At 43.1% G+C, this 27934-nt stretch overlaps 1 protein-coding gene across 5 annotated transcripts in view; it reads right to left on the reverse strand.

Moving 5' to 3' along the window:
• aatkb (apoptosis-associated tyrosine kinase b) overlaps positions 1-27934 on the reverse strand; it is a 51052-nt gene continuing 23118 nt past the window's right edge. For 2 of the 5 annotated variants that reach the window (XM_084342196.1, XM_084342200.1), the window contains exons 2-14: positions 24860-24993; positions 18670-18811; positions 13004-13083; positions 12175-12293; positions 11078-11165; positions 10047-10180; positions 9503-9587; positions 8958-9079; positions 8129-8278; positions 4271-7796; positions 4039-4168; positions 3727-3933; positions 1-2905 (exon numbers count right to left, since the gene is read on the reverse strand). In XM_084342196.1, coding sequence (XP_084198322.1) covers positions 2877-2905; positions 3727-3933; positions 4039-4168; positions 4271-7796; positions 8129-8278; positions 8958-9079; positions 9503-9587; positions 10047-10180; positions 11078-11165; positions 12175-12293; positions 13004-13083; positions 18670-18811; positions 24860-24993 — 4946 coding nt within the window. In that variant the 3' untranslated portion in view covers positions 1-2876. Of the gene's footprint in view, positions 2906-3726; positions 3934-4038; positions 4169-4270; positions 7797-8128; positions 8279-8957; positions 9080-9502; positions 9588-10046; positions 10181-11077; positions 11166-12174; positions 12294-13003; positions 13084-14127; positions 14410-18669; positions 18812-20794; positions 21090-24859; positions 24994-26837; positions 26942-27934 lie in introns of those variants that run through there. The other 3 variants (XM_084342199.1, XM_084342197.1, XM_084342198.1) reach the window with 3 other exon arrangements.

Consider the following 27934-nt stretch of genomic DNA (forward strand, 5'->3'; position numbering starts at 1 on the left):
TTAAGATGTGTAAAACAGACTTTATTTATATTTGATAGAAGGTACAGAAAGAAATGATGTGACCAGGTCAGTGTGGGAGCACATGTTACTGACAGTATCCCAAACCAAAGCTGCTGTAATGTTCCTCCTCTCCGTCTCCATCTTGGGGTAAAAACATGACCAACCGTTGCCCCTGGGCCACAACACAACATCTCTTTGGCAACAATAAAACAGAAGAGACATATTTTTCTAACCTTCTCTCCCTCACAGGTACAGTACATCAATACTCTTAAAAGTATTTTTGTCGAGATACAAAAATATTACGGACAGCAGTCTAGATGTTTCTATGCTAAACTCTTAGAGAATATTAAAGCCTCGGAAGGCAAACAAACACTTAGAAGACACGACATGTTGATCATAGGGTGCTTTGAAAGGTGCCATCCTGCTTCTTCGAGGCTCCGGAGCCGACAGCCAACCACACCTCACATTTCACTTCCTTTACATTTACACACACAAAAAGGAAAGCACTGTAACATTTTCATGATCATGACGTTAGCCCTCTATCGTCTTTCAACCAGCTGATCAGACAAATACGACTCGACACTGAATTGATCTCAGAGCAACGTGGCACAACAAGTTTGTTTTTAAATGTTTCATCCGAGCTTTTAAGTGCTATAAAATCCATCTGTTATCGTTTCAATGTGGTACCGACTGTTTTATACATTATGTAAAGAACCCAAATTATGAATTAGAACAAATGTTTTTTTCTTGCAAATCTGAAAAGGTTCAACAGCTTCTAAAACCAGATTTGTAGTACAAAACTGCTCCAAACAAGCTTATTTTAGATGATATACAGCAAGTGACAGTGAAGTCAGGCAGCTTTTTCTCATTTCTCTTACAAACAGATAACATGGTAGAAATGGGCAGAAGCTTACAAATACTGCATGTATAATGTGCTGATTTACATACGCAAGAGCAAATGTTTGCCGTCAAAAATATAATTTAACAGCCTTTTTAATACTTTGTGCACGTATTCATTTTTATTTATTGGCCTGTAGGGTTGGGCAATATGATGACACATACTGGCGATTAAAAACAAATCTTTCTAGTAAGGTATTTATACCTTTTTAATATCTGGTTGTACCTGGCCATTGTGAATATTGATGCAAAAGACTGAGCATTACTCCTTTCTGGCAAAGTTGGATTTACTGGATCGTTGCATCAATGTGATGAAGAACGTTGATTTATCAGGTGTTAAAGTAGATATTTTATCTATTGACTCCGAAATAGTACCATATCAAGATGAATACCATTATTGCAATTTAGTATTACAATGTCATGAAGATTTCATCCATATTGCCAACCCTTAATGGAACATGTCATTATTAGAGACATAATGTCTTTATGAGACAGTCCAAACCCTTTATTTTGGATCGCCATAATAAATGTTGGCAATGTACGTTTCTGCAAACCACCATGTTGCAACTTTACATTTCTGTTGATTACATTTTCAATGTTATGTTGTGTCAATGCTGTGCTCATCATCTGGTTAGGTTTAGGCACAAAAAACACTTGGTAGGGGTTTGGAAAACATCATGGTTTGGCTCTAAAATACTTGTTTTTGTTGCCACAAACACAGCTGGAAAATGTCCAAGCATTTCATTAGAAACATCCAGTGGTTTCACACCTTCAAATGTTGAAGCGCTGTCTTTTTGCTCGCCATCGTTTGCTTGGCAGCTGAATGTGATAGCACAGGTTTTGTCGATTTTAAATATTGTACGTATGACACAAACAAATTTGAATGTATCCGTGGTTTGCAGAAAAGTAAAATGCCAAAATGTTGTTTTGCCGACTGGGCTCCATGACCATGTGTGCCTGCCTGTACTCCAAAAAAGAAAGCAAGCCACTGTCCCCTTTCATCTCACAGCAATAAATTATTATACTGTCTTCTAGTTACTTGCAACCATGCATTGCTATATTTGTAAAAAAAAAACTTAAATAAGAGTTCAATCTGAAATTACTTCCTTTACTTCTCGTCACCATAGTGACAAGGTTGTGCCAGATGTTTACAGCAGCAAAGAGTGGTTGGTTTTGATGGCGGTGCTGGTACTCAATTTGGTAAGAGAGAATGAGCCACATATTTGTGTAAAACAGTACAGTAGTGGTCCTGATACAAAAAAAGAAAGAAAAAAATAGGGTCAAAAAATTTCAGGTTGTCCAGGTTCGATCAGCTGTTTCCTCAATAAACATTCTGTAACCAGACATGACCCATTATAATTCCCTTTGCTTCCTTCGTTCACGCTAGTGTGTCCTTTGTCTCTGAATAAACCCAAATATTAACATTATATTACTTGTGATACCTCAAGGATTCTGGTTGATATTCATTAAGACAAGTAAAGCAGTTTCCTTAAAAGTACAAAGTCTGTGGAGCTGTACAGTCTTGTTCAAGGTGCTGAAGCCAAGAAGTTGACTTAATACTCTGCGACAGTTTCTGTTTCTATGAGTCCAGGTGGCTCCACACTCTCATGAATGCTACCCATCATAAATTAAGAAGTGAAAGTGGTGGCAAATGTGATGCTTTCCAAAGGTCTGTCCTTCCATTTTGTCTCTTTGATCCGAAAAATATGAAGAATTCAACATACCCCTGCTTTCATATATTCTTTACATCATACATACAGTATATATTAATATTCTGTAAATTTTATATATTAACCATACTCTTTTCAAACAGCTTGAGTCGGTCCTCCGTTGTGGTAAGACGGACCTTTCAAAAGTGTCCACAGGCGATAAGAGGCACTGTCTTGTGTTTTCTAAAACCTGACTTTAAAAAATAAATCAGAAGTCATGCTAGCAGGCCGAGTCATTGTCACAGAGAGGCAGTAAGTATCCACAGCTCGTTACTCTTTGTCCCCATCCTCGCTGCTTCCTGCAAAACAAAGAATAGAGCAGACAGGATTAATGACTAATGTTGTTCTTTACAGGCTATCAGGCATCTTAATCCTCCAAAATGTTCGCACACTTCTATACAATTTGGCAAGAAACTTTATTATCTCGTTAGGGTTTTACGTTTTATTGTAACTCATTCTGTGGCTGTGTGTTGTAGCCAACATTGACATCTGTTTTCCAAACTAGAATCAAGTCTAATTCAAGAGAAAGTAGCCTTTTAATACCCCATTTCTTAAAACAAATCCATACATGACTTGGACTTGGTCTTAATTTAGGTCAGATTTTCTCCAAGAATCAAGGATTAAATTAAATCCCAGAAGAGTCAAGTTTAAAATCAGATTTGTTTCTAGATTATAATATTATTTATTGTATTCAGTATTTGAAGAATGTAAGATGAACAAACAATTGGCAACAATAATTAAAAAATGTTCACGTCCAGATTAAATACAGGAGACACCGTCTCATCTTATTTAATTAGTACAGGACTCCAGAGACAAAAAGTAGTAAATACAAATTGAAGAAATGTTTCAGAAAGCCAGAATTAACTCCTCAAGTTAAGGCCTGAGCTTTGTTATGAAAAGAGATGTCTTCACCTTGTTGCTATGTGTCCCAGTTAAGTTTATCTGTAATTGTATCGGTCTATAAACCATTTTCAAATCTGAACAGCTGTGACAAAAAACAAACATTTGATCTGCATTACAATCCTGAAAAATTAGATATTATATGTTTGAAAAAGAAAGAAGAAATCTCAACATTAAAAGTCTGTTGCGAGGAAGGACGAGTTATTATTCAGAGACCCACCTCCTACCGAGTCCATATCAGAGTCGGAGATGTGGGTGATGGAGAAACGGGACACGTTGGAGGGGGAGACGGTGAAGCGGGAGAACTGCACGGCTGGTTTGGGCTCTGGAGCTTTGGGGGTGGAGCGGGCTGGAGGCGAGTCAGATGTCACCGAGGATGTTGGTAGAGGGAGCAGCGGGAAATCGTCTTCCCACTCATACCCTGCACCTGAAGACAGACAATGACAAGATATATTTAAGAACTGGGAAATACTAACTGAATACGTTTTCTTGATGCTGAAACAAGCAGACTAAATATGTTTCTGGTACTTACTCTCCTCTGAGATGTTTCCATCTGAAGAGTCATCTGAGGCATTAACCCTTTCTTGGGATTTGCTCCGTGAACTCTGGCCCTCAGTTCCTAACGGGAAGCCATGCTCAACCAGCTCCTTAGTTGGGCTTTCCTAATGGAATTAAAGTTTAGGAGAAGAAAATGATAATGTGAAAGTGCCTTGTTGTAGCTTTAAGTACTAACTGAATTAATGAAACCCTTCTCTGCCACTCACCTGATCGAACAGGTAGACGGTGACATCGTCAAAAAACGACACCGTCTTCGTCTTGCGTTCAAGCTCCTCTTCCAGGTTCTCTGTCGTGAGCAGGGTGGGCATCTTCAGGAGGCTGCGCAGTTTGTGGGCTTCGCTGTTATCGCTCACCACGATGGGCACCGGGTGGACCTCGTCTTCGCTCTCCTCCCCTCCGCTCTGTTCCTGCACGCCATAGATTCGCAGCTCCTCATCCGACTCGTCGCTGTCATCTGTGTCACCGCCCTCCTCATCCGCCTCTTCTCCATCAGCTGGAGACGCTCGACCCTCTGTTGTTGCAGGGAGTGGAGGGGGAGGGGTCGATGGAGGTGGGGGAGAGGAAGAAGAAAAACGTCTGGTGCTTGCTGTGTGCTGCAAGGCCACCTCATCTTTGGGTAAAGTATGCAGGATTTCATCGGATATCCCTGATGGCCTGTTCTGATTCATCTGCATTGCTGGCTCTTCTGTTGTTTCTGAATCTTGAGCAGAGTTTTTCATCTCTCCTGCGTCCTCCTCTTCCTTGACAGTGGAGGTACAATCTCCATTCAGGGCCCCAAGGGCTTCTTCCATGGCTCCTACCACCTCTGCTGCCCAGTCTCCTAGGGATGAGCTCTCTTCCTGAGATGGCCATTCGTCCAGTCCACCCTCTGCTATTGAAGCAGTGTCAGATGGCTCCAGAGGTAGCCCCAATTCCTCATCCTGGTCACACTCTTCTATCAAGTATGCCTCCATCTCTGAGTCTGTTCCTTCTGTCATTATGTCTTTTATTTCAAGTTTTATGTCTTTGTTAGCAACACTGTCCTCTAGTTCTTCTTCCTCATCATTCTTCCTTTTCTCACCCTTCTTTTCTCCCATGTGCTGTTCGTTTTCAACAATTCCTTCATCCCTTACCATCTCTGACGGCTCGTCCCCTTCATCCCGGGACAGCCTTTCATTCTCATAGTCTGAAAAGTAGGCAGAGTCTCTGTATGGAGTCTTATCAGTCAGTGGTAAAAGGATCTGGTCATCTGTTTGCGAAGCTTCTAAGGCCAAATCTTCACCCAACGATGGTTCAGCCTCTGTGGGCACAACTTTAGACTCGACTCCCTGCTCCTCCAGGCTCGTATCAAGGGTAGGCTTTCCCAGAGGTTGTTCACGGGGTTCATGAGGCTCTTTGGGTACAAACTCAGGGCTCTCATTGTTTTCGGTGTCGTAGCCACTATCCATAGCTTTAGGTGAGCTGGAAGGGTGGGAGGACGCCGGGCTGAAGCCTTCACAAGACCCAGCTGCAGATGGCAGATCCATGGAATCCATGGAGTCAGGAGTTCCTACCTGCTTCTGTAGCGACTTGAAGGCAGGAGAAGCGTTTAGCTCGCTGGACTCGTCAGCGAAGATGCCTGAGGTAACGTCAGTGATATCATCTGTGATGTCATCCTCCTCATCATCGTCACTGCAGTCAAGGATGTCAGCAAGGCTCACAGTGGAGTCTCCGTGGTCAACACCGCTGTCTACAGTGTGACTCAACTCTGATTGTGGGTCTGTGAGGGCCACCATCACATGCATGTTGTCAGCAGGAGGCGGAGTGGTTCGAGTCATTGTCAGGGTCACCTCTTCTGTTTTAGGCTCTGTCGGTTTTTGCATGATTGGATTTTCTTTGATTACATCCTCCTTCTTTTCTTTGAGTGGAGTATCATCAAATGTAAGGTCAACATACTGCTCTCTACTGTCCTCAGTCTTTGTCAAGGCAGGTTTGGCCACAATGGGACCCCCTGGAGCTGGTGATAGATTGATCATCTCCTCATTGCTTTGGATATCAATGGCCTTATCACTGATGTAGTTGCTGTGACTGTAGCTATGACTGTAGCTGTTGTTTCTGACTAGTAAGCCTGTAAGGGGGTCAACAAAGTGCGAGTGGCAGCACTCTCCTGATGCTGGCACCTGAGTCTCGCCCTCATGGCACAGGTAGATGTAGGCATTGCAGTTGTCTGAGGGCACCATTGAGTGATGTTTGCTCAGACTAAGGCAGGCACTGTTATCTTTGGCCTGGTGGGGCTCGAGATAGTCAATGGGTTTGGGTAGAGAGTGGAAGGCCAGGCTATGCTCCTCCGGCCAGGAATCTTCAATATCTGTACTTGGCATTGTGTAGTGGAAATCTACGTAAGCATCCTGTCTGCAGCTGTGGCTCGCCCGTCTGTGGTGACCCACACTGCTATGGCTGTGCTTTGAAGGCCAAGTGTTGCAGGTGTGTCTCTCAACAAATATATCTTCTTCCTCCTCTTCTGAATCACTGTCTCTGTGCCCGATGAAGAGTGCCCCTTCTGTCTCCATGTTTATACTGACGGAGTGGCTGTTGTGCCTGGTGTGACTGGGCATAGTCTTCCTCAGGGATCCCATCATGTCATAGTAGCCACCTGTCACGTTCTTTCCTATGATGGAGGTCTGACTTGTGTCCAGGTATGCGTCTCTGTAGGCCTGTTGAGGCGGACTGTTTACAGAGGGGGATATACCAAGTGGGTTCTCCAACTCACCCAAGGCCTGACGCAGGCTCCTTGACCCCCAGCTTTCCCGATGATGCTCTCTGGTGAGCTCACTGCCAATCAAATAGTGATCAATTCCCAACGGGGGTGAGTGCTCATAGTAGTAACCCCCATCTCTGTCTTTATAGGACACATAGTGACTGGACTCCCAGGGTCGTATGGGGCTGCTGTCTGACACTTGCCCTAAAAGAGGCTCCATTGTCAGGGAGATAGCAGGACTTGAGTCATTGGAGTCGTACACATCTGACTTGTGGATATCTGCTGACCAATAGGGACCCATGTTCTTAGCCTGTGACGGGCAGGCCATGCACTCGCCTGAGTCTGCACTACCAGTCAGAAAGCTCCCACTGCTGCCTTGATAGTCTGGGCTGTAGGAGCACATGGTGTACTCTGGATCGATGTTACAGTCTACTGGCTCTTCGATGCGGATGTAGTATTCACTGCTAACTGAGGGGCTATGGGCACTGAGGACAGGAAGTATGCCTGGAGCATGAAGATGTTTTGGTTGGTAGTAGGATGGAGAAAGTCCATGGCTGTGGTTCTCCATCGGGCAGCCTCCCACGATGCCTCCAGGTGGGTAAAATGCTTCCTGACAATGATGGTTGACTTGTCCCAGGGTACTAGAGGAGTCTGGGGCTCTATATGACTGGTCTGCCCTGGCTTGCTCCCACTTGTACTCAAAGTTCAGGCCGTGGCTGGTCTCAGTGACTGTTAGTATGTCATCCCCAGACTCTGAGTGGTAGCCATCACCAGCTGAAAACTGCTCAAGGAGAGGGAAAGAGGAGGAGGTTGATGAGGGGTGGTCTCGTGACATGGCCGAGGCACCACGGTGGCTGTTGAAACCAGTATTGGGACGCAGCGAGTTCCATCGCCTCTCAAAGTCCTCTTCGGCCTCGCTGGCCCCCTTGGCACACAGATAGCTGAGCAGCAAGTGGACTTCCTCTGCATTGGGTCTCTGATCAGGCTGGAGCCAGCAGAACTGCATCACCTCATACCTGAGGAGCACAAACATAGGATTAACAGAAAAAAAACATCATACACATCACACAAGATTTGAAATAAAAAAACAATCTACCAGATAATGACGAAGATAATGCGCCCTGTTCCGGTCAAATAACAAGTTGTAATTAAAAAAAGAGACAACTGAAAAAATGCCCCCACTACAGAGAGGCAAAACCAACAGGATTAGCATAATAATTAGATTCTGCAAAATAAATTAAATCCACTCATCCTGCGAGCAATTTATTGTGTTGCTCTAAATATTGTGTTTGTCCTTCTCCTGAATGAATTTTAAAGATGTTTCTAAATGTGTTTCAGTGCGTCTCACCAGCGCTCAGCCAGGGGCACTTGGAGCAGCGGTTTGGGCAGTCGCAGCTGCTGCTCCCTCACAGCGTAGGTCAGTACTTGTCGGTCAGAGTAGTGTCTGTAGGGCTGGTTGCCCAGTTCAAACAGCTCCCAGATAGTCACACCCAGAGACCTGAGACAAAAGATAGCATTGGACATTGTGTCGTGAAACATAAAACAGTAATCTGAACAAGCATGTGTCATTCAACCTATATTTGATCTAGTGCCTCAACTTTTTTTTATTTGTCTTGCTTTTTTTGTATTCCTTCAGGCACATCTTTTTCTTACTGTATAGTCAGGTTTTCTTTTGTTCTGTTGTTTTCTATGAGGGTTGGTTTGAGTTCACCAAGGGGTAAAACTGTAATCTGAAAGGTGGAAGACAATGTTTTGCCATTTACAAGTAAACTTTCCTTATTTCGTCTTTCCCACTGAACCTGCTTCAGCCTTTTGGTCATGACCTTTCATGCACAAAGTACTGACATCATTGTACAACATCTCTGCTTCTTTCAAACTGAAGAAACACTTTCTGTGTTTCATCCTAATTTTAACAAAATGCAATACATAAATAACAGCAAATTTACAATTTGTTGTCTTTCTGAAGTCACTGGAGTAACAAAGGCCCAGTCTCTCCTTCTTTAAACAAACAAATCAAACAATATTTGCTTGGCAAACAATGTTTTTAGTCTTTCATCCTCTTATATTCAGCCTGTGAACTCTGACAAATAAGGTCAATTAATTTTCATTTTGATAATGTTTCGTTTATGCATGAGTGTGTGTGTGCGTGCGCCTGCGTGCATGTGTGTTTATCCTACCACATGTTGCTCTGCTGGTTCTGGTCAGCCACCAGCAGGTTTCCGTGCACCTCATCTACCAGCTCTGGAGCGATCCAACGCAATGGCACAAACATCTGATCCGATGTCACGTAGTAGTCATCCTGAATGGAGGGAAGGGCAACGTGTGTTAATAGGCAGACGGTGACAACAGAACACAAGCGAGAACATAATCGCACTTTATTTGCTTAGTTGGAAATCATCTCTCCTTATTAAATGCAATATCCTGAAACAAGTGAATGAGCTCTGGGGAATTAAATCACCTGTGTAATCTGCTCACTTGGGTGAAGTAAATGCTGGATCTTTTTTGAGATGCATAGCAAAGGATTTAATATTAACTCACTAACAAGCTCAGCTCACTTCTTTCATCAATTCATTCATTAACTCATCCTCTCAGTGTTTGCTTGTTAATGGTTGTCTACACACAAAACTATCTGTCCCAGGGTGTGTGTGTGTGTGTGTGTGTGTGTGTGTGTGTGTGTGTGTGTGTGTGTGTGTGTGTGTGTGTGTGTGTGTGATAAACAGACCTTGTACTTGGTCTGGGACAGACCATAATCTCCAATCTTCACTGTGACATTGGCAGACAACAAGCAGTTCCTCAAAGCCAGATCACTGGTGACAAAGGAGGTGGTGGGGGAGGGTAAACAGCTGTTATTACAGCTCTTCATTATTTATAAACATATAAACCAAGACCAGAGCATTGCAGGACGTACATATTACTCAAAGCACAGAAATGTTTAGAGGCCCAACATGCAAAAACACTCACTGATTGCAATATTAAAGTTGCTCTAGTTCAACAGTGCTATCTCTGGAAACACATATCAACATCAACTCCTGTCTCTAAAAAAACATGCTGAAGACTGAGTGGATGTTTGAGTTGTTCTGGAGATGAAGGGTCACCGCCTGCAACAAAATCACTGATGCTGGAGTCAGTAAGGAGCACTCAGGCAGCACCAGGATATTGTTCCAGGAAGCAACCGAGACGCAAAAGGCAGATTTTACTGATCATGGCAAGATACTGTCTGCGTGACTGAGTGTGTGTGATATCTAATAGCAGAAATTGCTTCCTACCTGTGTGTGAAGTTGTGTTTGTGCAGGTGCAAGAGTCCCGAGGCGATGTCACAAGCCATCCGTTGAAGAATCAACGGCTCTGGGGTCATGGATTCTGCGGTCCGGCAGCTTCGGAGGTAACCCTTCACATCCCCCTGGACACAGGAGAGAGATATAAAAGATCTGAGTGTTACAGCCTCTGACCACTGGAGGGCAGTCTCGCCATTTCACTGTGCTTACTGGGACCAAGACTCGATCGTTTCTTCTTCAATCGTGTCAATCTGGCTTGTTTTCTGTTCAGTTGAAATGTTTTCACAGGTTCTGTCGTTTTTAACCCTGTATATAAAAGTTTTTTATCTTAGAAAATAAAAACTGTGACCAATACATTTCATCAGCTATCACCACTTTATTCACTTAGGCAGGAAGTCTTTGATTACTTCAGTATCACCACAGATATCAATGTTTAATCTACTGAACTGATCAATCATGTGGAGCCGATAGTGGATTTTAGGCTGCAGTCTGAGTGGTACAACTGGAGCGTGATTCATTGCTAACTTTGGGCTCGCCTGCCAAATATTTACAGCAGGTGCCAAGAATGTTTTTTATTGCCAGATGTAATTAACAAATAAATCCAATAAACAACATATTACAAGAGGTTTTCAATCCATTTAATGTACTGGATGAGTTACAGGATATAATGCAGGCTTTGGATTTAAAATAAAGGTCTTTAAAGGCTTAACAGGGACTTTTATAAACTACAGTACATATCTCATACTGTAGATTATTTCAACACACTTAATGCACCAAATGTGGCAGAGCCTAATATAAAACACTCAGCTGTTAACGCACATTTACGCCACAGTGATTTTATTATAATATTGAAGTCATTAAATGACCGATTACGAACAGGGGAACACAGCAGGGTTGTGGCAGCGCTCCTTTTAGATTCATCCACTAAGCACTCGGTGTGTATGAACTTCAGATGTTAATCTCTTTTACACACACTGTAAGCCGTTCTCCCAACACCTTCCCCTCTGGGTTTGGATACTCACCAGTGGACAAAACTCCATCACCAGCAGGTAGGGAGTGACCTCAGTGCACTGAGCCAAACACTGCACCAGAGCGTGGTGCTGGAGGTTACTGGAGAGGAAGAGCATGAGATCGAGGCAGAAAGTGAGTCTGGACGCACATTACTTCTGTGACATGCTTCAAAAACACATCGATGAACAAAAGCAAAGCAGATGTTTTATCACAATAAGAAGAGCATTATAAGACACCCACACTAAGATATTAATTATAAAAATTCATACAGTATATCCACAGTATTTGTGAATATATTGTGCAAATTATGCCTCTATTATACACCCATTCTAATTAATACATTAAACAGTTTGTTTGCTAGTTGTTTAACTTTTCATTATTGTACAGAAAGTCTCAAAGCACATGATGTAAAAGTTCTGTATATTTCTTCTCTACAAGTAGCAGAAACGTACTCAAGTAGTTAACAGTTTAGTGGTTAAGATGGATAGGGAGGATAAAGAGCGACAAAGTACAGACTGGAAGGAGGTCGTGGTGGATGGAAATGTGCACAACACAAGGCAGATCTACTTGGTTAGGTTTAGATAAAGATCATGGTTTGGGTCAGAGAAGAACCTTTTCATATTGTTAACTTCATCTTGTAAAGGCTTTCTGGTAGAAAGCTTTGAAGGCAAACCACTCAAAACGCTCATTTTGTAGAACGGAGGAAGGAAACAATTAACCTCGGAAAATGTTAGACTCTTCAAAGTAAAAAAACATAATCTGACTGAAACAAGTATCTGGTGCCTGAAGAGCTGCCAATTATCTGTGACAACAGCAATATTTGGAGCACATTTCAAGTTCTGAATTTAAAATATGAATCTGCAAAGAAACCAGTATAACTCACCCACCAGATTATTATAAGCAATTTTTACAGCAGCAAAGGAGGAAATTTAGACAAACTGCACAAGGAGAATTGAGGTGGATGGATGGATCCAACAAACCACAATGTTTTCCTAAACCCATGACCTGATTATTCCATTAGGTATGAGGATGTGTTGTTAGTGCATGAGTTACCATCACTGACAGACAGACAGACAGAGACAGACAGGTGGCAGAGGTAAATGTGTACCGGTAAGGCTGAGCTTCATCCAGGAAGTGCATCTGGTCCTGTACGCTGGCGCTGGCTTTGAGTTCCTTCACCACCACTTGGGTGGTATTGAGGCCTGCATTCACCTCCCCAAGCAGAACCTGAAACAGTACAGATAGAGACATATACGCACGGGGAAGACGGATTGGCAGACAAACAGATAGACAGACAGACATTTACACCCAAACAAACCCATTAAGCATGGAGTGGGAGTGGCCAGACAGACAGACACAGAGACAGAAAGCAGTCATGCAGGAGTTTGGCGAAGAGGATTCAAAGACAATGAAGAGACAGAAAAATGCAGACAAACACACACACAGATGGACATACCGAGTGAAGGTACACAAGGATGGAGAGGGCAGATGTATATTCATGAGTGAATGAGTTGGAAAAGGAGGAGAAACAAACAAAGGAACAGAAGGGGAGAGAACGACAACAACATGTTATCTGGTTGTATAATCACCACACCACATGGTTCAGCCTGCAGTCGAGGGCTATAACTCTGACATTTTTACCAGCGTAAAATATGTTCTCAAGGGCGAAATGTATCACCTCTGGGAGAAGCGGACATCAAAGGCACGAGGATCGGCATGGCATTACACACTCAGACATTACAGGTATTCTCAGCATGTCGGCCATTTTTAACCGACTCCATTCTGAACACGGCCGGGATCACAGCACCGTCTAACAACCGTGATGTGAGACTCACTGACGCCGGGTTTCATCTCCCTGGCAGGCAGCTGCAGGGACTGCAACTGTCAAAACCACCCGCAGGAAGTTATGGAGATTGAAGTGTCAGCAGTGGGCTTACCTTCCCAAACCAGCCATTCCCGATCTCTTTCAGGTAGAGGAGACTGTGGCGGCTCAGATCTGTGGATTTCAGGAGTTGGACTGGAGGGAAAGAAGAGAGAGGGGAAAAGGTGTTACTGTGATGGAAAATAATCCACCGCTGTGTGTTGATGATGTTGTGGTCTTTACAAAGTCATCAGTTTAGCCCGTTACTGCAAAGCACATTATGCCTGATTACAGTCAAATATTTCACAAACCACATCACCTCCCCATACGATCTTTAATTAAACAGTAATTGCAAACTCTTAAAACTTATAATTAACAGTACTTAAGCGGTTAGCAATGCTACTTGTGTTTTATAGCCAATATAGTTTCACAGCAGTTCCTCAACTTCAGTTCCTGCACTACGTTTCTTTGATTGATTGAAACACTACATTTATGAGTCGTGCTGGAGTCGCAGGGAGGTGGTCAAGGGTTGAAAGGGTGAAAGGGTTCTGCAAGCCATTTCTGCTAAAATATGAGTTAACTAAACTAACGTTAGAAAGTTTGTTAAAAGGTTGATCGTTGGTTGTAAAACACACTCCACTTGAGAAAACATCGACAACTATTTCATTGAAAAGCTTCACGGTCTGATTTTCTTCCCTTCCACATTATTAAAAGTTTATTTTCAAGGTCAGATTTTCATCCGCCAAACAGTCTTTGTTGCTTTTAATATTAAGTTACAGTCGACTTTTTCTGAGCTGAAGTGGAGGCCGACCTTCATCACAGGTAATATTTTCATTAGTGTAAAAAGAAACAGCCATTTGAGAGTGAACATGAATAAAAAGACAAATTACACACTGCATGTGTTCTATAAAAAACAAGGCTCTGTGATGTTTTATAACAGATTAACTTTCAAGCAACGATGCATAATGTAAGATTTGACTGATTAACTGTTCGTTGATTTCACTCATTTTTAAATATATGTTGGGAATTGTCTTATTAGATATAAACACATGGAGATATCAGGCACGCAGGCACAATTATTTTTGAAAACAAGATACAGCATGTCCTCACTCATACGGAGGTGACTCATAGACCTCACTGATAAAGAATGAAAACACATTTAGCTCCTATAACGCACACAACAGTAACATGAGCACGCACCATATCCGAGTTCTTAAGTGGCTGGTGAAGAATCCATCATCTGTCCGACTGATTGGTATTAACCCTTTCTGAAATGAAATATCCGAACATGCCAGTGGACGTTGCCCATGGTCTCTCAGTAAACAGATGTAACTGCACTCTTATTCTATATTGAGCCGACTCCGGCACCGATCTGTCCGACTGTCCTCCAGCCCCCTGATGCATCTCTGTCAGCATCCCTGGATGACCTGAGTCCTTCCTGCCCGCTGAACACGCCCGACCGTCCCGTCCCGGCTCAGCCAAATGAAACAGGACTGACGGCAACATTCCCCCAACCCCTCTGCCCCTCCATCTCTCACCCCTCACCATCTATCCCTTTCTTTCTTTCTCTCTGTGTCTCCCACGATGACACTTAGATTCTGGGTGTAGAGGCAGACAGACGGACCTTTGTGGCGCTGTCGTCCCCCTCCAGACTGCCACACAGTCCAGTCACTGTGTGGAGGCCATATTGGACACCCCCGTCTCTTTCCCCAGACTGGTCATTCCTTACACCCACTCACGCTCTCTCCGGCCCGAAACAGAATAACCACCATTGTCTGGCTGCTTAGGGCAGCATGGCACCAGTTAGGACCAGTTAGTAAGCACACACTGGGACTATTATCCACCAGCTCCGTGACACAGGAATGGACTGAGCTTTGGCGATAACAGTGGCAAGCAATGGGTCCCACCTACGCCATCATGTCAACCTCAAATATTCATAATTTCTGATGGAACAATGAAGGGAGGAGGATGCATTCTGGGAGAAAGAAATAAATACTCAAAGACTTTACTATAATATTTGTAATATTTGTTTTCTTTTTGTGTGTTTCTTCGCAGGATGTCCATTCACGGAACGAGCGATGCGTTTTTAGTACGGAAATGTTTTCTCTTTTCTGTTTGTCTGTCACTGTGTGTTTTGCTATTATTAAAAACACATTTAGAAGAGGTGCCGCCATGGCTGAAGAATATACACTCACTCGATGCTTTCTAATTTTTGATGTCACTTTACCCACTGTGACAAACTGAAAATACCCTGATTGCCCCTGGTAAGTTCTCAGACCTCTTTACAGCCAATACACTAACTCAATTACCATTTGACAGCGCTGTCTGGTCTTTTCTAAGCTCTGAGCTGCTGAGCGTCTCTCTCTGAATGCGTCTAGCTTAATCGCTATAGTATCCAGGAAGTCTTTAGCGAGATGCACAGCGGCTAAATCACTCAGAGTCTAATGGAATTCCCATTATGCTCTTCCAGTCCAGTGCATCCCAGTCCGGGCTCAGCTGAGGTGCTGAGCTGCAGTGCTGTCCTTGGACAATCATTTAGATTCACTTATGACGTTGGCCCATCCTTGTTGTGCAACTCAAGTAGAACTGGTAGCACGAAAGGTCGATGTATGTGCTCCCAGTTGTTGTTGTTCTGTTTGGTGCACATGTGTCTGCTCTGATTCTCGTTATATGTTTTTTAACATGTGTTTAGCTGTGTACATGTCATGTCAACTCTCTGAGTGGGTGTGAGCTCCATTAGTCTTTGCAGCCTGCAGTACAGAACAGCTGCATCAGGGTGGGTCCTGGGGACCGGGCCACATACTGAGCCAAGCTCTTACGGTGCTGGTGTCTCATTAGGAGCTCCACCTATCCACACAGTCTTTTGACAGCCCCAGGGCAGAGCGACCGAGGAGATGGGAACATCGGCTGAAAGAAACTTTCTCATAGCTGCTAAGTACTTCAGCTCCACGTCTGCCTCTGCTCTCAGGAATCATTAGAGATCTGTGTTTGCTTCAAAGCAACCTCAAGTCTGTTTTATCCAATTTCTCATAAATTATTTTAAAACATAATACATATGTATTGATTTTCCTTTCCTCTCTGCTGCTATCTGTTCTACTCTCTCTACCTCCATTTGGTTGCTGTAAGTTTAGCTTTTCGGTTTTAATATTTCATCACCCTGTAAAGCACTTTCAGCTGCACCTGTATGAAGTGGTAGTGTGCAAATAAACTTGAACTTTGACAGTGATGCAATGTAACGTACTGTACTGTCTGAAAAACTTGTACTTTTTCTTGAGTGTTTCCATTTTCTGCCATTTAATACTTCCACGCCACTACATTTATTTAATCATTAATTACTAGTTCTTAGTTGAAGGAAACAAATACAAAAAAGCAGCTAACAAAGATAAGAAACTTATAAATCTTATAAGTATAAGAAAAGAAGAGTGTGATGGATCCATTCAGCCAATCCAGTTCTCTTAAAAAACAACAATTAATTTCCTTTTATGATGTCACTGGGTGAGGCAGTCCTGAAGGCGCAATAATGAATCCCTGACCTCTGCCATTACTGTAACACCATATGGTTTCTATTATTCACAGAAGACAAACCATATGTTAAAGGGCCAGTTTACCCAATTCACAGGAGAGGAAATAGTTTCTCCCTTACACTAGTGGCATCAAGCCATGCAGATATATCTGGTTTTATGTTTTTGAGGTTTTGTGATATCCACCTCTGAAACTTTTTTCCACCAGGAACTATTCTTTTGTTGTTTTAATGCATTGAACAGCAAATGAAACTCCATTAACCTCCCTTGTATCAACTCAATGGCTGGATCCCACGAGGAGTAAGTTAGAACATATATCCTACGTGGTGTGGATGAACAAACTTGTCTTCATCCAACTCTTTTTATTTCCCCCTTCATACAGTATATTCCCTTTTTACTGATCCTGCTGTCGGTCAAACTCAATGAGTGTAGCACACCCAACAAACATTCACAATTGTCTCTATTTGAGCTTTGATGCAGACTGATGGCTGAGTTAACTGCGTGGGCATGATCCATGAGGTCTCACCACACTCCAGTGTCATAAGTTTATCGGGCAGCATCAGCCCATTAGCACACAACAAGGACCATTGTCACGCAGAAGCAGAAAGAGAGAAAGAAAGCGACGGATATTCTCACTGGGTTTTTGTGCTCTCGCATGCCTGACATTCCTACGAGCAGCAGTGTAGGCTGGCCGGCCTGGACGTTATTATGCAACAGGCAGATGTTTGTGGGAGAGAGTGAAAGTTAAAGAGCACAAAGTTCATACTGTGGGGACCTGCAGTGAGGGATTGTGGGATAGGTGGAGGCCCAGCTGACTGAGGCCAGCATCAGGGCGGTGTTCACCCCGGGGACAAACTTTGACGGACGCCAGACGCACAGCTCTCCGCGCTCTTACATTTGTTCTCTCACACCCTTGAAATGTAGTTGCATGTGTAACGCTCTGCCACTTTTGCAAAGCTATTGCAAGGCTTACATCAGTTTGCAAAAAAAATGACTGAAGGGGTAAATTATGAAGCGCTGACAAACCATCAAAAGTGATGTCATGATTGGATATTCTGTGGCTGACCATTCATCTTATATTTGATCCCTTTCAATGGCAGGAAAAATGTGCAAATCTTTTTAAATGTCGAGTGGGGATTCAAAGATTTACTGAGTGAAAAAAAAATGGAAATGGAATTGGAGGACCGAGTTTAACCTCTTGAGCGCTCAATTTTTACTTTACATATCCCTGTATGATTCTTTTAAAGTCTCTTTGCCATTATCTTATGCCAGCCAGTGGCGCACAGCACGGCAAAACTAAATTCTGACCGACACAGTTGTCATTTTAGCACCCAGCGCCCGCGTTGCGTAAGAAGCAAATGGACTCGCGCCTATCTGTCCGCCCATGGACGTGATGGACTTAAACAGAGCTGCGATTAGGCGCATTGTTACCTTGGGGCAGCAGAAAGTGACTGCGCTATCGACACACACAGCAGTGCTCCTGCTTCGCTTCTCCAACTTGACGAGTTGGCCATTAAAATAGCAATGGGCCGGGCGCAGGCACACTTGGCTTTTAGAAGGAACGGGAGATGACAGTCTAATTGGTTTAATTCACATTATGCCCAAAACACACCTATGCTCAATCAAGAGAGTAAATACAACCCCTTAGCACCTTACTTTTTCGGCCAGATTACACACCGTTGAACAAGCAAAAGACAGTTGTACACTCCCTGAAATGCACTTTGGACCATGGGCCAGATTATTTAAATAGGACAGTCCAGTCCAGTTTCATGCAAATGCAGAAACATCGTTGAATTGTGAATCATTTCACTTCCTCCAAGACTGAAACTTTGGGATAATAAATTAACCTGTTTGGCTGCACAACGTAAGTTTATCTACAGTAAATGGAACCACGTAAGATGTAACATTTCTGTATTAAACTGTCCAAAAACAACGAGACCTTTGTTATATATTTTGTTGAATTGTGTGTTTACATTATTCCAAATGTTTCCAACAGTGTTCAAACCAGAGAAATCTGTAATTGTATTCAAGGTTTGGTCGGTTTCCTTGTCACTATAACTTCAGGAGAGAGTCAAAGAGTGAGGAAGTCAGCGAATGTAATAAAAAATAACGTGTACTTACTCTTTTGTTTTTAATTGAGAGACCCCAAGTGGCAGAAATGACATACTATGTGCTCAGTAGAGTTTAAGACATGATATTAAACTGAACTTAAGTGACTCACCTGATCGTGCAGGTTGCTTTGCGACCGGCAGGGACACCTCGGTGAGCGGCAGGATGTAGACGTCGGGGCTGCCTTGGGAGGCCGGCGAGGCCAAGGTGGACATATCGGCATGGTACTCCTCCCCGTCCACATTCTTGAATTCCTGGAAAACAGACACACAAATACATGAGACATTCAAAGGTCAGATACTAACATACACTCACAAGTGGTTAGGTAACTTGCCAAGTCACAAATGTGAGGACATGAAGATGCAAACTTGGAAAGACACCTCAAAAGCATGCGTTAACCTGCCTTTAGGGGCACTGTAGATCATATAATGGGTGCATATGCAAAATGTAATATTTGCCTGCATCAATGTACATATATGTAGACAGAAAAAGGATAATGTTTTGGCTGGACCATCGAGGCAGAAATTAGATAAACTGAGGCAAGCTGTCTTGGCCCGGTTCAGTGTTTCTCTAAGCTGTTTGTGAGACTCGTTGGAACATCACAGTGTAAACAAAGCCAGTGTGATTTATCCAAAGATTATTTGTACGAAGATTACATGTATCTCAGTCCTCTACTCTGCAATTAAGCCTGGTGGTTTTAATGCTGAGATGCTTTCTGGAGAGAAGAGCTGCTGTGACTCACTCTCAATCCGCAGAAATGTTATTTTTAATATCTGGAAAAACATTTCTTAATGTTTTCATATCACAAGGAGCATGTTCATAAAATAATGAGAAAGGAAAAAGGAATTTTAACTTAATTTACTGCACTTCTGTAAGTTCATCCTATCTCAGCCCCAAGTGGCACCAAACCGGAGATTAATCGGTGAGTCTTCACAACTCTGAGTGGCCGAGAGAGATTAGTGCGCAAGAGATCTTGATAGCCTGATCACGTGCCATCAACATGGATCATCTAAGAAGTATTAATCATACTTTGTACTTGAAAGTAACTGTGAAAAAAAGAGTCAAAGCTTTTACGAGCACCCTTTTTCCTTCTCCTTTCTTTCTGGCATCCCCAATCTATGTGCAGGTCCTGGCATAGCAAGGAAATTCAGTCCAACATTAGCTAGCAGAAAAAAGCTTATGAGCGGCCGACGGTGAAATGAGTGAAAAGTGATTTTGCAATGAGACTTTTTACACAGATTCAATTTACTGTTTTAGTTTTAGACAAACAATTAACATTACGATGTGATAATGCAAAAAGGAAAGAACAACAATCGATGTCAAATACACTTTTGTATTTTTAAAACATTTTTGAACCACTCAGGAAGCACGCTGCAGGCTGTAGTGGGTTTTTTCCTGGGTTTTTTTTCTATGTTAGTGTTACATTGAGGCCTGGGCTGGATGTACAGTCAGGAGCCCCTGAAAGATTCCTTCTGTCAGTTGAACGTCGAGATGGATAGCAGGATGAAGCAGAGGACCAAGAGGGGAGGGAGTTGGCTGCATCCACAGACCGGATGTCAGAATAAAAGTCCCTTAGTTGCAAGCTGGAGAGCAGCGGGGTCCCAACGCTGGAAAAATGTGACCTCTTCAACACCCACACAAACACACACACACACGCACACACATAAACACCTCCATCTCTCACTTCATCCTGTCCCCCAAGAATGCGAGCACATACACACGACACTCCCTCAGCCTCAGATCCAAATCTTCACACGGCCCCGCTCGCCCTCCCGCTCAACATGTGGTTTCACTCTACACATCGACACACTCACACTGTCACACACCAGCGTTCACAGAACAATATTATCTCTCATTTCCCATACATCCTGCAGAAAAAGCTGACAAAACCAGGCCTTCGCATAACAACTTGGTTAATTTTTTAAATTAGAAACAAGTTGGAAGGAAGTAAGGAAAGAAAGAAAGAAAGAAAGAAAGAAGTCAGGGCGACATTTTCAAACTTAAAGACTCAATAAAACCTGATAAACAGAAAAGCAAAGCAGAAGAACATGACTAAATATGAAGTGGTGACTGAAAACCATTGCAATGATTTCATTCTTACTCATATAAACGTCTTAAATTATTTACAGATAAACATTTAAGTCCTTTGTCTCCCTCCTAAAATCAAAAAATCCAGCTGACTCCCTGCTGGTAAACTAAATGTTTCTGTGACTCCACAGCCTCTCCAGTTAGCTTACCTGTCCTCAGACTCCACAGGTGAGGATGACATGTCAAACGCCCTCAGCTTTGGTTACAGCATCTCAACCTCTTTCTGGTTCACTTGCACACACCCATAAAAACAAACACACAAACACACACACACTCAGCGCCCCCCCAGGGTCCCACTTGTGTGAAGGGTGCAGGGCAGCAGGAGGTTGGCGGTGCCAGGAAGAGCGGCTGCAGAAACAGGCATCATCACCCTGCAGAGAGAGTCTCATTGTTGAGTCCAGAGAGGAGGAAGAGGATGAAGAGGCTCAGTAGCTGACCACTGACTGTCCCCAGGATCTGCTGGGGATGGAGGGATGGAGGGAGAGAAAACGAAAAGGGGGGAGGAAGAAGGAGGAGCATCATCTCCCAGTTCACAGGCGAGATCGAACCTGCAGTCGTCTCATGAGGGAGGGGAGAGAAATCGAGCCCCCTCAAAAATGTGAGGGAGAAAAATACGAGTGGGAGGGGAGGAGGGGGGAGGAGGGATGGGTGAGGGGGGTTCACATACTATACATCTGACATCACTTGCTCTCCTCCTCTCTTTTTCTCTCTCTCTCCCAAAAGCCAAAGAACATCTGCAGGGCAGTCCCCTTCCCCAGTAAACAGAGCACACGCACACACACACGCACACGAACACACACACACACACACACACACACACACACACACACACACACACACGCTGTCCACCGACCACATCCTTAAATGTGTAACAACTGCATGTGATCGATGTGATCCTGTGGCCAAAATGTCTCAATCCTTGTTTTAATGGCAAAATTCGCCTCCCAGCACCTAAAACTCACTGATCATTAACACACTGTCTATCTGGATTGTTTCATCTGTACAACAATGGAAGTGCTACAGTGAAATGCAGGATTAATCCTTTGCAAGGCACAAGAAATATCAATCTTCTCATTAATGTGAGAAGTCAATAAATATTTGTGCTGTCGTCACTGAGGCATTTTTCACCTGGGTCAAATATAGTTAGTGTGTATTGAGGCTGACATCTGGAACTGGTGCTGAAATCTGGTCCAACATAGGGCTAGAACTGGGTCAGCTGGGTCATTAAGTTGGCTGTGATACGGCTATATCGTGGGCTATATGTGGCCGTGTTCTAGGAACCAGATCTGGACCACCTTTGGATCATAATTCATTGCTGTATTTGGGTCGAGTGTAGGTGGGCTGTGTGGCCCATCAGGCCAATTCTGCTATGTGGGTCAACAATAAAGTGAATTTTCTTAAGCAACTTTATTCACAGAAAAGTGTGAAGTATCAGTAGTGAAGTATAAAGAATTACAAGATTATTCAAAGGTCAGAATCTGTATATGTGGCAGGTCCACGTAGTCCTCGCTATCTACATGATGTGAGAAATGACAAATTCTCTATTATTCAGAAAAGACTCCGACTGAAAACTTTAAAGTTTTCACTCTAAGACCAAGTCCAATCCCCCAGCTAGCCCCTACAGCAGCGAGCACTGTTAGAGGAAGTTCCTCATCTTTCCATCGCTGTCTGTAAAACACAGAGAGCTTTTCTCTCTCGTCTCCTCTTGAAGTTTTTTTTTTCCCTGAAATTCCCTCTTCCTGCTCTGGGAGAGGCTGTGTCTAATTCCAGATGGGGCCCTGAGGCCGGATGCACTGTGGGCTCATGGGTATGCCCTTCCTCACGCCCTCGCGCCCTCTCTCTTCCCCCTCCTCCCGTCCTGGCCCCTTCCTCGGACACACCCTGACAGGTCCGATCTGGGTGGTCCAATCCGCCGAAGACACAAACCAGACATGATGCACATCACTCATACTGTGCATCTTTGATAGATGCTTATTCCTTGCATGCAGCAACAACAACTCGAGCTGCACACTTATAAACACATACAGTGTTGAAGAAAGAACAGGATGTTATGTAATCTTGCTACAAACACTTCTGTAATCGTGTGACCCTGCGTTTCTTAAGACAAAAAAGAAAGGCTGAAGCTGCAGAGAAAAGTCATCTGACAGGCTTATTCATGTGGCTCTCTTCACAGCGGCATAAATGATTCCACAATTTCCTCTGAAGACTTATTATTTTAGCTCTTACATAATGCTGCAAGTTAAATGAATAAATTGAGGAAGAATTGTGTCCTTCAGACAGTTTCGAGTGTTGTGCACGAATATGAGTCACAGTAAGGAGCTTGTTGTAGAAGAAGGGAGACAAAGGGTAAGATGCATTATGGTAGATGTGTAGATAATTTTTCAAATATTCAATCTGTTCTCCTTTTTTTTTCCAGTTTCCAGAGCCCAAGGTCAGTTTTTCAAAAGTTTTGTTGTAAAGCAAAGAAAAAGCTGCAAATCCTCACATAAAAAAAATCTGGAAACTTTGTACATTTTGCATTTCAAGCCAGATATCAGGCACATCAGGTCACCAGTTTGGTCCAGAAAAAAAATCAAGAACTATTAGATGGGAGCTAATCAGATAATGTTAACATGCTAACATGCTAAACAAAGATGGTGAACATGTTACACATTACAACTGCTAAACATGGTAATAAGCATGTTGACATTATCTATCAATGAACTAATCACTTAACTGACTAACTGTTTTAGCACAGTGATGATCAAATACTGTATGTTGTTTGACTGTATGGGGACTGGATTGGGTTTTTAAATACACCTGCTGGCTCTGCTTGACTCATCAGCCCAGCGCAGCACTGATTAGCATTTGTATTACAACCGGGCTACCTGCTTGAATGTGTGTGTTTAACTGATGACCTGCTTATCTTGAGTAGCCGTCATGGAGTGGCTTAAAATACTCTTCTACCCTGAAGTAGTATCGAAGTATTGCTGCTAACAAAGCTCTGCTTATTTGGTCACAAATGCAAAAAAATATCTTTAAATGCAAACATCGAGAAAAAGTGTGTGTGTGTGTGTGTCATTTATTTTCAACTGCAAACTGAGCAAATTGGGAGCACAGCGGGAGAAAGGGGTTAAAAATAGGTAGACTACGGTGAAAACTGGCAGGCATGGAAGCAGCGACACAGGAGAGAAACTAAAGAGATTCAATTAGAAGCTAGAAGAGACTTTCTCTCTGGTCTCCTGCACAGACAGCAGCTGAGTATCACAACACATGCTTGTTTGAGGGGGAGAAGGGCGCTCCTTGGTGCCCACTTGGAGGCACAACGGGCATGCTTTGGCCTCACTGGTCCAGCTTGGGCGTGGCACAGCTCAACTCAACCAAGCTCGACTAGTCGTGCTTTGAAGAGATTTTTTAATCCCCATTTTTTGTACTTGTGTGATGTGATAAACATTCTTTCTGACTGAGGAAGGCTGTGATGTAAAGGTGCTGTGAACATAAACTAAACGACATCCCTCAGACTATTCAACAGCTGCTGATGGCAAAAAACAAGGCAATGAGCTGATAAAAGGCGGGAAGTAATTGGCTGCTGGCTGATTAATGAGGAGAGAGCAGTCGAGACGTAAAGCCTCAAGATTACAGAGAGTGAGATGTGGCGAAAAACACTGAGTGTTGAGAGAAATGTTTGTTTACAGTGAAGGAAAGTTATATAGACACATATTTAATCATTTTCACAGTCATATGCACAGTGCCACTATTCCCTCAATGTACACACACACATGCACACTCACAGTCTTCCTTGGCCTATTTTCTCCGGTGCCGTGACCCATTTCAGCACACTGCTCAGAAATGGGGTCTAAATCAACGACACAAGATGGTCCTGAAGAGCTGCAGGCCTCCCGCCACTCCACAAACACAGCCTCTCCCACCTTTGTCTGCTCATCCATCTGCTGCCCATCAACATTTTCTAAGTCTAAATGGCTGGTGACCTTGTGCACTGAATATAATGGGCATCTAAACAGGAGCTGCGATGAATGTTTCTCGTTACATCCATTTGCAGCAACGCTCATGGGCAAAGACAGACCGAATGCGTATGTCTCTGCCACTCCATTAAAACTTCATATGATTTAATGAGTGTGTGTGAGGGTGCAGAGATGTGTCAGTTTGTCTTCATGCCTCATATTTTTTTTTTTATGTTTCACATGGAAGTTGATGAGAAATGGCAATCTGCCCACCTTGAAGCCAGTTTTGCCCTTCTTGCAGCAGAGGCACGCCAGCATGAGGAAGGCGAAAGTGAAGAGGCCCGAGAAGGAAATGGCCACCACAGCCAGGGACGACGACCAGGACAGTTCACTCAGCGGAGCGCCATCTGCAGGACACATCGAGCGTAACAGACAGTCAGAATATTAGCTGAGGCGTCAGACATTAAAATGATCAAATGCATATGAAAGCATGTGTGACAAGAGAAATTAGATTACAGCAATGAAAAAGAGGAGCGTAAATTACATCGATACATAAGTCGACTTTTTCATTGGATCATTTTAAATGTTTCATACAGAAACTCATGAACTCACTGCTTTCTCAGGAGCTTCTGTTTCCATTTAGAGATGTTCACAAGCTTGATTTATAGCTTCCCAAGTTGTTTTTGCTCAAAATGAAATGCTCTGAAACATTATAGCCCTGCAGGATTCATCCAGCACACAACAACAACACCATTACACCTCTGCTCTGCTCTGCTCAGAGAAGCCGGCGAAAAAACGGCATTGATTTATCACCTTCACCAGGAAACACAGGCGTATATTGTTTTTTAATAAAAATGTTTATATAAGTGATTAGCACTCAGATTTTGTTATTTCTGAAATGACATGAAGTTCTTAGGTTCTGATGTCTTTCACGTGAAACCCACAGAGCAAACATGTTGGTCCTGTCTTCCACCGGGTCAAACATCTCAGTTGTAACACTACATGGGTTCAGAGGTTCAATAGATTCTTTTAGAGGAATGTCAACTCCAGCAGACGTCAGACTCTCACAGTGAGTGACAGATAAACACCAAGTAAACAACCAGTGGAAAGAATATAAATTATAGTATTTAATATATTATAATATATAGTATAAGTAAGTGTCTGTTTCCTCTCCTCTAAGCATTTTTGACCCATTTCAACAACAGAGACAGAAGACAGAAAGTAAACAGAGAGAAAGCAATGAGGCCGACATGCAACAACACAATGTCCTCAACCGGAGTCGTATTTTTGAATGTCGCAATTACTATTTTCAGCTACACAACTCTGTTACATGTAACCCCCCCTGCTCAGTCGCCAGAAGACAATGACGGCTTTTAACACCTCCGCAAACCACCGATACGTTTACATTTGTATGTATCATATGTTGCATATTGACATGTCTACAATACACTGCACGTTCATGTTACATGTTTATGACCTGACTTTCATATTGGGAGGCGGAGCGGGTGGTGGTGGAGTTAAACAAGAGACCTGCCAAGCCAGTGACCACAGTTCAAGACTGTTTTAACATTTGCAATGTGACACAACAGGATGTTTTTTATGTAGACTTTGTTAAATCCAACCAAAGACGGCATTTACGGAAGCCCTGAGGGGCAAGTGAGACTTCTTTTTTTTTCTGGTGCTCCATTTTCTAAGTTCAAAATTGTTTTTTTTCTTCATGTGTGAAACAGAATGAAAAAAACACATTTTCACTTGTGAAACAAAATCATTTTTTTAGAACTTAGAAAATGGAGCACCAGAAAATAAAAGTCTCACTCTCCCTCCCTCCCTCTCAGGGCTTCCGTAGGTAAACTTATAAATATGATCTTTTCCTAACCCCTCACCAAGTGGCCATTGTGTCTAAACCCAACCAGAGCAGAAGCACAGCGTCGTCATGACATCAAATTGAACTTAAAAGTAAAGTTGAAACATGTGTGTGCGTTGCAGAAAGGTGCAATGGCAACATTTATTTTGGCGCCTGGGTTGAACCCCCTGTAATACAGAAGAATAATAAAACAGAGTAGTGAAGACACCCTGCAGGGCACTTCTGTACCATATGTGTCGAGGGATATGATAAACACCTCCCCTGTGTCCTAAATGCATTGTTTTTTTAAATTCAGTATGCTTTATCTGCAAAATTAGAATTTGGGGGTTTTAATTAAAAGTCTTGTGCAATTATAATAATGATAAAATATTAATGTAGTTTACTTACAGTGTTTACACACTCTACTTCTGCCTCTGGAGCTCAACAGTGTAGATTTCTCCGCTGAGTTACTGGATTTCCTCAGGCTATGCTTCGCTCTCCTTCTTCTGTTCTGAGCCTCATTCTGTATCAGTGAAGCCAATTTTCAGACTCTGATGGTTTGAGTCGTCCTCTGTGCGTGCATGCTGCCCAATCTTGTAAATAATATCTTGTTCCCAATTTTAGGGGGGGGGGGGCATTTTTCGAGCAGTAGATGATTTATTTTTCTCATTTTGCGGCGGCTTTCCGAAATGCAACGGTTACCACGGTAACAGATTGGACAGACAGCCATGCAGGATTGCCTTCAGCTGTAAATCTCTCACCCTCATCCCTGCCAACAACAGTGCCACCCAGCTCTGCAGATACACACACACACACACACACACACACACACACGCACACACTCACACATATACATTATAAACAGAGCACCGAGAGTCATTTCTGCTGCCAGTTTGTGCTGATCCTCTGAAAGCTTGTGCGACTGGCTCTGACTGAGTATTAGGCTCTTAGTATAATTGGACAGAGTGCAAACACTGTTGTTCAGGAGGCCTTCTGGCAGAATGGAGGAAGAGAAGAGAATATTTTAAAAAAACATGCAAATTTAACAGTTAAACACAGGATTAGCTGGCCAGCCCAGGGTTTGTGGAACATAGAGTCCTTTCTGAATTTCACCGAGTGTTACACTGAAATGGGGCTAAATAAAACCAGCGGTCCAGTTACAGTGTCCGTAAAAAACTGCAGTAGGATGCCACATGAAGCAGAGTGGGAGGAAGAGGTGGAAAGAGCCAGCTTGCTAAATCAGCTAATAACTATTTAGTGCTCTGAGAGGCTATACACGAAGAATCAGATTTAATTACTTCATTTGTCAGGGGGGCGATTACAGAGAGGTGAGACATATTCTGACTCTGTTGTGGTTTATTTAAATCTCCCTCGCGAACGAATCCCATCTCTGCCCGCAGCACAAGTGAGAGCGTGTGACTGGAGATGCAGCTCGGGATTAATATTTGACGAACGCACTCAGGTCCACATGCAGTCGAGATGAAAACAGAGCTGAAGCCCGGCTG

The sequence above is a fragment of the Pagrus pagrus genome (genome assembly GCF_965226575.1).
Source record: "Pagrus pagrus genome assembly, chromosome: 21".
NCBI classification, from domain to species: Eukaryota; Metazoa; Chordata; class Actinopteri; order Spariformes; family Sparidae; genus Pagrus; species Pagrus pagrus.